The following is a 10810-nucleotide window of genomic DNA, read 5'->3' as shown; positions in this document are numbered from 1 at the left end:
GTGTATGAGTTTTAGAGTCACCGTGCACTCCCAGGGGACCCTCACGCCCAGCTGTCACACCCACTGCAAGGTCACTCACCTCTCAGACCTGCTGGACTGGACAGCCCTTCTGTGGGCAGTGAGGCCGGGCCACCAGCAGCTCTGGAAGGTTCATTTCTCCTGGTGGGACCCCCCCCACCCCCCCACCCTTCCGTCTCCAGGCTGATTCATGCCCAGCGACGTCCTGCTTTGCAGCGATTTGCCGCCCGCACCTTTAGTTCCTTAATCGTGGGATGGATATTCTTCTGGAAGCTGTGGTTTTTCACTGGGTTAGAGGCTTCTGCTTCACCACGCAGTCACATACAACCGTGACACACACGTACACGTGTGCACGTGCCCCACCCTGCACCCTGGTGCCTTAACCGACTCACTCACTCACAGGAGCTTTAAGGAACGCTTAGGATGGGCTGGCCACGCTGCTGTGGGCTGGAAGCCATGGGCTGGGGAGGGGAGTCTGCCCTGCCCACGAGGAGCTCGGAGGCCGGATAAGGGGCCCCCAGCAATGTGCACATCCGAATCCTGGAACCAGTGACTTGATTACCTTCTACAGTCAAAGGACTTTGCAGAACCATCGTGTGAAGGATCCTGAGAAGAGGAGATCACCCTGGCCTAGCGGGTGGACCCCATATAATCACAGGTCCCTCCATGAGGGAGGCAGGAGGAGCTGAGTCGGTGAGAGCGACTGGAAGGGGCTGGGCCACTGGCTTTGAGGATGGAGGGTGGGGTCACAGGCCGCGGGATGCAGCAGGGAACCGGATTCTCCTCTAGAACTTCCACAGGGAACTTGGCCTCCAGAGGATAAACGTGTTTCTGAAACCACTAAGTGTGTAGGAATTAGTTACAGCAGCAGCAGCAGCAGGGAACCGAGAGAGCCCAGTGGGGAGCGGGGTCCGGGAGGCAGGCAGCTGCCTGGCTGGGACGAGATGTGACCCTGGATGTGTGGCTGTGTGGACAGCAGAGGCTGCCTCACCTCGAAAGGGGAGAGAAGGGCGAGGATAGGGAAGGCTTCCTGGAGGAAGTGGCGTCTACACGGAGGTCTGAAGGAGGTTGGGCGTTCAGTGGGACAGATGGGAGAGTGGGGGGCCAGCAGGGACTGCTCTCCAGGCAGAAGGGTCTCCCAGGTCCCGCATGGCTGCGGGTCAAGAGCAAAAGGAGGATGGGGAGAGACGAGAGAGGTGAGCAGGCCATCTCCAGGGCTTCGTAAACCTCCCTGGAGCATTTGGACTTTTGCCTCAGGGCAAAGGAGAGCCCCAAGTGGCAGAGCAGTAACCCTATGGCTTTTGTGCCTTAGAAAATCCCCTCTGGCTGTTATCTAGCCTAGAGATGGGTGGAGCCAGCTGAGAGCTGGGGACACTGGCTGTAAGGTCAGCTGGCTGAGGTCACAACGCAGGTGAGAGATGACAGTGGTCCAAAGGTACTGACAGGAGACTGGAGAGAGTGGACTGAGTTGAAAAGAGCCAGGAGAATCACGGGGGTGATTATATGTGGGGCTGAGTGTCGGGGACCAGCAGTGCCCTCGGATTCTGCCTTGGGCACTTCCTGACATGGGGAACACGGTGGGGGGGGGGAGGGGAATGGTTGAGTTGGGACAGAGGCTCAAATTCCTTTCCAGCGGGACATGAAGGCCGATGCTGGAGCTGGCTGGGTGGGAGGTAGATCTGGAAGCCACCATAAGCTCTGAGAGCAGAGACGCTGGCTAACACCTGGCGTCCCCAGAGTCCGGACACGCAGCAGGTGCTCAAAAGAGCGTGTGTTGCCTGGAGGAGTCGAGGGTAGGTGACTTTTAAGGGCTGGATGGAGCAGTTATTATTAAAACAAGGCTTTTGAAAAGCCCATTGATCTTGGTGACAAGGAGGCCACCAAGCGTTGCGGCAGCCTTGGCGAGATGGATTTCAGCAGCGCGAGTGGGAGGGGGGAAGCAGAGTCCATCAAAAAGAGCAAAGGAAGCCCACAGTGGACGGCTTTTGGGGTGGGTGGCTTTCAAGCTGGGAGAGAATGGACACGCTGCATTTTCACGCTCGGAAAACTTAACCCGGCAAAACTCCGGGTCCCAAGTCCTCCAATCTTGTCTGTTGGTTGTTACCAACCCCCTCCCCTGCCCCCCCCGCAGGACCTGGGAGCTGGGGCCTTCCTTCAAGGGGGCAGATAGCTGAACGGCACCAGCCAACCACCTGCCTTTGGGAAGACCTCACGGAAGGGGCGACTGTCAAATAGGGTCTTGAAGCAGGAACAAGAGTTTGTTAGATGAAGGCGTGTGGGTGCTGAAAAACAAAGCCAATGCCAGTCTCTGGGGTGAAGCAGCAGGAGGAAGGAGGGGAGGGGGTTGGTGGAAAGCACTTGGTTTGGACCTGGAGAGCCGTGTGGTGAGACACACATTAGCTGGAGCTGGGTTCAATTCCCAGCATTGCCCCTTGCTAGCTCTGTGGCCGTGGGCACTTGGTCCGATCTCTTCAAGCTCCTGTGTCCTCAGCTGTAGAATGGGGTTATGGGTGCCTGCTTGTTTAGGCTCAGGTGGGGACAGACCAAGTGCCGGGATCACACCACACAGACCCCAGCTCCCACAGATGCCTCCTTTCTGTGACAAGGGGACCCAGATCTTCTGATAAATATGGAACAAGCCTTTGAACCCCCTGTGGTTAAAAAGAAAAAGTCATTGCAATGAGACAAGCTCAAAATGCAAGCCACACTGTTTATTTCCCTCTGTGGTATGGATGAGACGAGCCATCTGCCAGGACCTCTGACCTCTGGTAAGGGTGTGTCCTTTGCCCCAGACCCAGCCCAGCTCACAGTGACCGTCGGGCATCTCTGGTCCCCAGCGGGGAAGGGCCGCCATGGCTGTGCACCTGTGGGTGCTGACTGGGGTGCACTGGGCTGGCTTTAGCCCTCTCCTCCATCCTCCCCAACCCAACTCCGTTGAATAGATAAGGAAAATGATCCTTTCCAGGGACCTGGGGAGACACTGCCTGACTTAGACCAGGACTTCGGGGAGCGCTGGGAAGGGCCCTCAATGCCATCTAGTCAATGCTTTGGTTTCCAGGTGGGAAAACTGAGATCCATGACATTGCCATGATTACAAAGCAGAGAGCTGGTCCTGGGGCCTGGAGACCCAAGGTCGGGCCACGGCCAGCTGGGTGGCCTCAGCACTTGGACTCAATACTCTTCTGGAGGATTCTGGGTTCCTGAGCTTAATGGTCTTCCCAAGGCCTGAGGACAGCCTTGACCGTGTCTGCCAGTGAGGCCAGGGTTTCCCCGGAGTGGACAGAGAGAAATGCAGAGCAGCTCATGGGGACAGTCCCAGAAGGCCGACAGGGCCCAGGGAGCGGAGGGGACACTCACCCTTGACATCAACTAGCTCTTCTAGGAAAGGAGCCACTGAGGGAGATGTGTGGGACAGATGTCCCCGGGGAACACTTCACCTGGGTGCCCCCATATGTGATTGTGGGGTGGGGGATGGGCTGCCCCAGATTAACGCGGTGGGGGTGGGGGAAGGCTGGGCCCCAAGGGACAGGCTGGACTCCAACCGGCGGAGTGACCTCTACTCGGATGACTCCTTGGGCACATATGCCACATTGTCATAGGCCGGGGGCGGAGAGGCGGCGGGGCTGGGGATGTTGAAGTCAGCGCTGAAGGCGTTGGGCAGGAAAATCACAGGCTGCAAAGAAAGAACCCCGGGACAGTCCTGGAGGGCTCCGGTGCCTCCGGGCGGCGTTGCAACAGTGCCCCCCTGTGGTCATTCTGAGAACAGCGCCCTAGCAAAGAAGTCCGTTAGGCGACTAGGCTGATTCCTCTGTTCGACTAATATTTCAAAAATATCTACGGGGGCCGACTAGGACCCAGGCGTTGGGAGTGCAGCAGGGAACAAAACAGACAAGAGTCGCCTTTCTTTAGGAGCTAAGTTCTGGTGTTCTTTCTCCCTGGGCTGCCCCTACCCTGATTCCCTCTGTTGGGTGTTGAAAGTTCAAGGCCCACCCTAGGATTGGTTTCCCAACCTGTGAGCACGCACTCCTCTATGCAAAGCGTTTCAGTGGCCTCACCTCCCAGTTTGCACAAAGCCACCTCGAGACCCTGTGGCCTGCATTCCACCCCCCCACCCCACTCCCCGCCCCCAGGCTGCCTTTACTCCACCAAGGCCCTCCCTGCCCCTTTTCTGTCCTCCAGATTTTGAGAACCTCCGCTAATTTTCCCCTGAGTTGTGCTGCCCTCTGTGATTTCCCATTTGCCTCGAGGCCTGTGAACTCCTCGGTGCGCAGAACTGCCCTCGGTCAGTCGGTCGGACCTCCCCCGGCTCTGCGTGCAGGCTCACAGAGCAGTTGGTTCGTTAGTGCTGGTGCCTCCTTGTGGCCACGAGGAGAATAGTTCCATTTCCCCCCAGAATTTCACTGGGTCCCCAGGCGTACAAGAGTGTGTGTGGAGGGGGGCGCGCAGTGAGGGGGGAAAGGGGCTCATCGGAGTGCAGTCCCTCCCAATTGCTTTCCCGAGGGAAGGAAGAAGAGGCTGGAAGAAGAGTCTTCCCAGCCAACAGCCCTCCTCAGAGGCCCGAGATGGGCTGGGTGTCTGGGGGTGGGGTACTCACCGTGTTGGCTTGAGCGCGGGTGGCTTGGCACCCAAAGTGGGTAGCAATGACCGCAACGAAGAACTCCAGGATGGTGAAGATGGTGAGCACGGCCAGATAGCCCCTGCCCACATCCTGGGGACCACGCCCACAGTCAAGGCAAGCCCAGCGCTATGGGGGGGAGGGGAGGAGGAAGGGCCCCAGAGGGACCGTAACTTGCCCGAGGTGACACAGCCAGGCCTGCAGTGTGGCCTCCCCTTCCCTCTTTGGGGCTGCCTCTCCGTGTCCCCAGGCCCATTCTTGAGAATAGGGTCACGGGGTCTATACACCCCCCCCCCCATGGGGTCTGTGGGAAGTGACAAGCTCTGCCCAGGCCCAGGACCCTGGGGCTACTGGAGCTGCACACTCTCGCCTCCCCCCACCTCCTGGATGTGGCTCTACCATCCTCTCCACTCCGGGGGGTGGGGGTGTCTCACAACACACCCAGTTAGTGACACCGAAATCCATGAGCAGAATGGCTGTCCCCGCAAAGGCCGCCGTGGCACTGAGAATGTTTGTTCCCAGGCTGCTCCTCACCTGCAGGACCGAGAGAGAAGGGAGGGAGAGGAGCAGAGGGAAGAGGCCAGGAGGGGAAAGGACAGAGGAAGGAGGCAACAGCCCACCCCGCCCCACCCTGCCACGTTTCCTGACCCCTCTCCCTTCAGGGTCCTCCTCCCATGGCCCAGGGGCGGCCCTGCAACCTCCCTCACCTCCGACCTCCTCCTCCCCCCCTCCCTCTCCCCCTCCCCTCCTCCCGCTCCCTCTCCCCCTCCTCCCCTCCCTCTCCTCCCCCTCCCCTTCCTCCCCTCCCCCTCCCTCTCCTCCCCCTCCCCTTCTTTCCCCTCCCTCCCCTCCTCCTCCCCCCACTCAGCCCCTGTGGGCGGGGTCTGCACAGGCTCCTTGCTCACCCTTACAGTGTCTGCCCCCCACCCCCAGGGCCTCTCTGTGGACACTGAGGCCCAGCTGGGAGGGGTGTCGGGTCATTTCCATGAGGCTCCACACTGCAGGCCCCTGGGGGGGGGGGGGGGCAGGGCAGAGACTAGAGGCAGGTGCTGAGGTGAGGGCAGGCCAAAGCCTCAGGGGGAGGCCCAGGGCTTCAGGGCAAGGGCCTCTCTGGGTGGTCCGGGGCTCAGCCTCCCTCGGCAGCCGAAACCTGATGCTCTTTTGACCCAGTAGCTGGAACCTTCTGGCTAATAGCCCTGGCCTTAGACTGGGGGACTGGGACTCCAGGATGCACTCAGGTTCAAAGATCCCCACTCCTCTTTTTCTTTCCTGCTTTTTAGGACATCAAGGAGGTCACCGAGACCCCGGTGGCCTCATAGGAAATCAATTAATTGGTTAATGAATCCAACTAAGTGCTATTGAGTATGTGCTGCGGCCAGACACTGTCGAGGCGCTGTGAGCACAGGGACAAGGAGTCAGGTCCCTGCGCTCCTGGACTTTACAACCCGAGGGTCCCCGAGTCCAGTCCTGCCCGGTTATGATCCATTCTCCACCCGGTGCCCAGCACCAGACAGCTGCCAGGAGTCCAGATAGGAGAGGGAGCCCCTGCTTCTGCTCTCAGTGGCCCCCCTTAAATAAAGGCCCTACAAGTAAAGTCCACGGTCTCCTCTAGGCCCTGATTCATCTCCCTCCCCTCTCCCTCTCTGCCTCCCCCATCTCACAATCCGCCCTGGCTCCTTCTGTCCCCATGGCCACGCTCTTCCCCACGTTGTCTTCCTGCGGGGGATACTGGTCCCGGGTTCTTCAGTGACTGTCTCCCTCTGAACAGGGAGCTCGTGGCACCCGCCCTGGGACCCCAGACTGTCCCCGCTGAGCGGAATGACTCACATTATTTCCCCTTGTCCCTTTTGTTCCCAGGCTCTGTAACTACTTTGTTACTAGACACGGAGTGTAAACCCCAGGAGGGCAGGGCCGTGGCCTTCACTGCTGTGCTCTCTGAGCCTGAAGCTTGCTGGCTGAATGCGCTCCCTGCAAAGCCCACCTTGCCCCCCATCGCCCGCAGACGGGTCCCCTCTGCCACCAGGTGGACTGAGTGCATCTCTCTGTCTGATTTCTTTCCGCTTGTCTTCCCAGACCTCTGCCCTGGTCACATGGAGCCACGCATGGTTTCCATAGCAACCCTGCCCAGGCCTTCTTGTCTTCTCATGCTTTTTCTGTCGCTGCCTAATTTCTAAATCCTCCCCGCCCGCCAAGGCCTAGCTTAGCCTCCTCCTCTTCCAAGAGACTTTTTGATCTTCCCTTTCTCCGAATGACCATGAGCACTCACTCAGTGAGCGGACCCTCACTTTCTGTCTTGTACTGTGTGTCGAAAGTGTATCTTGGTTCCTCCTGTCCTGTGTCCGGGCTGTCTGGGTGTCCTCGGGCTCCTGGCACTCAGCAGGCCCCCAGGGAATTCTTGTTGAATGAATGAATGGATGGGAGGGGCAGAGTGGAGCAGAATCAGCCGTGGTGGCCCGAGTCCTCCATTCAGACTTACGAGGCAGCTGGTGTGGCTCTTCTCGGCCGCCACGGAGAGGGATCCCGAGATGACGAACTGTGTGGGGAAGAGGGGACCCCGGTGAGGCTTCGGCCAGGACATGGGGCAGGCCACACCATGCCTGGGCTCTGTCAAGGCCATGGGCACCAGGGGGAGGGCAGCGGCTTCTTGGCTGTCACCTTCCCTGCCTCCTTGGGATCTCTCTGTAAGGGTGTCCCCTGTTTACTAGGGGCCCCTCCAAGTAACCAGGGTCATAGTTGACACGGTGAATGTTTTCAAGGGGCGTCATTCACATCTCACGCAAATCTGGCTCTCTCTAAAGGGGGAGTTGGTGCAAAGTGACGGTCACCATTTTGCTGCAGAATCAAGCATCGGTAATTAGCGCCTACACGCATTAGCCTTTGATTTCCTCAAACTATGGGGCAGGCAGGGCCAGGACTATGAATTTTATTTTATTTTATTTTATTTTTTTAATATTTTTATTTATTTCTAGGAGAGAGAGAGAGACAGCGTGAGCAGGGGAGGGTCAGAGAGAGAGGGAGATACAGACTCTGAAATAGGCTCCAGGCTCTGAGCTGGCAGTCAGCACAGAGCCCGACGCGGGGCTCGAACCCACGAACTGCGAGATCATGACCTAAGCGAAAGTCGGACGCTTAACCGACTAAGCCACCCAGGCGCCCCCAGGACTATGAATTTTAGATGGAGAAGCTAAGCCTGGAGATGGAGTGACTTGCCTACGGGACTCCACGGTGACCCACGGGCGCTGGGATTCAGACCCCACTGACCGCATTCCCAAGCCTGCGCAGAGGTGAAAGGTGAGCCCCAGATGGCCCCGGCACTCACGCAGGCTCCTCCCCAGAAGGGGACGCCGCCTTCGATGAAGAGCATCCCCACGTGGCCGCGGCGGACCATGAGCAGCACGCTGCCGAAGCCCAGGTGGATGAGGCCGATGAGGATCTGGACCGTCTGCGGGAGCGGGCGCTGCTCAGCCCCGCGGGCGGGCGGGCTCCACACCGCCCCCTGCCGGCCGCGGGGAGAGCGTGGCAGGGCCCTGCGCTCCACCCCCACTCCCGCCCCCCCCCCTTCCCGCAATGCTTGGAAATAAACTCCCCTTCTGCTCTTTCGAGTACACATCCTTACAGCAACCATCGAAGACTGTTTTAAGAAGGAAAGCCAGCTTCCACGTCTGCGGGACCCCCCCACCCCCACCCCCTGCCTGTTTCCATGGATCTGCATCTGCTTTGGGCTCTGACCCATGGATCTCCCGCATCTCTCAGTGTTGCTACTTGGTCTTCTTAGTTCTCATTTCAGTGGCACGACGTTCCCTGCACCGAATGCTTCACCTGCTCCCTCCTCATCCCCCTGCAGCCTGCAGAGAATCTCTCCTGGAGCATCTCTCTCATTTGAGTGTCCACCACCGATCTATTCCAGCTGTGTGTCCTGCTGACGTCTGGACTCATTCCCACCTCAGGGCCTTTGCACTTGCTGTTCTCCCACCCGATGAGCCCTTCCCCTTGCTCCTCATGCTCCCTTGGCTTCAGCATCCAGGTTTTAGCTTCCATGCCGTGTCCCCACAGAGACCTGTTTGTCCCCGGTCCCTAGTGTTGCCTCGCCCGCATCCGTCGGGATGACCTCGTTACCCTATTTGGAGTTATCTTAGCCATTTGTTTGCTGGGGTGCTCTCTGTGAGCTCCGGGGTGGGGGGCAGGTCCGTCTGTCTCGTGCACAGCTGAATCCTCAAGTCCTCACTAGTTGTTTACAGACTGCCTGTCCCTTCCCGAGGTGTCCGTGAGCTCCCTCCCTGCCCAGCACCTGTGCGCACAGGCATGCCTCAGGTGGCCCTGAGTGGGGGAGGGGGCTCTCCTTACCCCTAAAGCTTTGGGCTCTCCGGTCAGGAATGTCTCCACCGGCCGCAGGTCAGGCGGCTGGGTGGCCCTTGGCGTCTGCGCGCCCAGCGGCGGCTCCTCAAACTGCATCACCCCGGGAGGCTGGCACATGGAGGGGGGCAGCACGGCCGGAGGCGGGCGGAGGCCCCCGGCGCCGCTGGGCGGGATGACGACGAACACCCCATTGCTGGCGGGAGCTGCGGACATGGTGCTCCGACGGCCTGCGAGACGGGGGCTCGGGAGAGAACGATTACAGTGATGGTGGTTACACATGTGCACAGAGCCTTTTGGTGTGGGAGCAACGTGCCCGCTCGCTGCAGTCCCTGAGGACGGCACCCAAGTCACTGATTGTCACTGGCGAAGCCTCACCCCAAGAAGTGAAGGGATGTCCTAGATCAAGGGCCTCTAGGTGATGCAGGGCCAAGACGTGAATTCCCGTCTCTGACCCCAGAAACCCCGCTCTGTGCTGCATTACAGGGAAAGGACCTTTAGGAGGACCATGTGCTTAAACCACCTCCTTTCTCCAGAGAGGGCAAGTGACTTGCCCAAGAATGCACAGCTAGGGTGAGGCAGGGCTGATCCACCCAGGGTTTGGAACTCACTTGCCATTTCCTGTCCCTTAGCCCAGGCCCATGAGCTTGTATAAACAATGTAGCTGAGAATTGCTGGCCTGAGCGGACACTTTGGGGAGAAGTGCCCAGCTGTCAGAAGGTGAGCTTACTCGGACACAGAAGAGTGGCCAACAAATCTGCCAGCTCACACACTGAAATTAAAATGTCAGCCTTCTCATTGGCATTAGTTGGTTCAGTGCAGGCTGTGGAGATAGAGGTCAGCGTTTGAATCCTGGCTCCTCCTGTTACCTGAGACGTGGGACAAGATGCCCCCCCCCCCGCCTCCGTTTCCTTATCCATAAATTGGGAATAACACCGCTGTGACCAATCTCATAGGGTTTGGCATGAATTAGATGAAATAATGCACATGAACTTGATTAAAGCTGTCTTTTAGAGTGATTCGTTATAATGCTATTTGCATAAAATGTTTTATTTTTAAATATTATGTATGGGGGTGCTTGGGTGGCTCAGCTGGTTAGGCTCTGACTTCGGCTCAAGTCATGGTCTCACGGTTTGCTGGTTTGGGCCCTGCGTCGGGCTCTGTGCTGACAGCTCAGAGCTTTCTTGGGATCCTCTGTCTCCCTCTCTCCCTGTTCCACCCCCCTCCCCCTTCCAAAAATAAATAAACATTAAAAAATAGTAGGTATAAACAAGTCATGATAAACAGTTAATTTTTTTATCTTAAAAATTTTTTTAATGTTTGTTTATTTTTGAGAGAGAGAGTGAGAGCAAGGGAGTGCAGGGGAGGGGCAGAGAGAGGGGAGGAGAGAGAATCCCAAGCAGGCTCCACGCTGTCAGCACAGAGCCCGATGCAGTGCTCGATCCCACGAACTGTGAGATCATGACCTGGACTGAAATCAGGAGTCGGACTCTTAACCAACTGAGCCACCCAGATGCCCCGAACGGTTAATTTTTAAAACTATTTCACAGTGCCTTTTTCCTGTGCTCTGAGAGCTTTCATGCCTGTTTCTCAGGGGAGAGCCAGCTTGCAGACCAAGCAGCAAATCCTCTGTGGCTCTGTCAGGCTCTCCGCCGACAAGGGCTCAAGCCTCCCTGTGGTGGGGTGACCACGCTCAAAACGTGGGTGTCTTCTAGGAAACCTCTGAGCCATTTATTTGGGACACATCGGTGGGGAGAGCTGAGCCTTCTGTGAAGGAAACAGAGTGACGAAGACCCACAGGCTGTGACACAAAGTTTTCCATGG

At 58.1% G+C, this 10810-nt stretch overlaps 1 protein-coding gene across 2 annotated transcripts; it reads right to left on the bottom strand.

Annotated features, from left to right (window-relative positions):
- Window positions 1-2708: 2708 nt before the first annotated feature.
- On the bottom strand, window positions 2709-9202 carry MS4A15 (membrane spanning 4-domains A15). Of its 2 annotated transcripts, XM_039253542.1 has the most exons (6): window positions 8978-9202; window positions 7953-8075; window positions 7110-7166; window positions 5075-5167; window positions 4613-4726; window positions 2709-3691 (listed from the first exon to the last, which is right to left on the bottom strand). In XM_039253542.1, the coding sequence occupies exons 1-6, from the start codon at window positions 9200-9202 to the stop codon at window positions 3575-3577; spliced, it is 729 nt and encodes a 242-aa protein (XP_039109473.1). In that variant the 3' UTR covers window positions 2709-3574. The 2 variants fall into 2 exon arrangements, with proteins under 2 accessions (XP_039109473.1, XP_039109474.1); XM_039253543.1 differs by lacking the exon at window positions 7953-8075.
- Between the last annotated feature and the right edge of the window lie 1608 nt (window positions 9203-10810).

The sequence above is a fragment of the Hyaena hyaena genome, unplaced genomic scaffold (genome assembly GCF_003009895.1).
Source record: "Hyaena hyaena isolate Hyena2069 unplaced genomic scaffold, ASM300989v1 scaffold_456, whole genome shotgun sequence".
NCBI lineage: Eukaryota > Metazoa > Chordata > Mammalia > Carnivora > Hyaenidae > Hyaena > Hyaena hyaena.
This window is presented reverse-complemented; position numbering and strand designations above follow the sequence as displayed.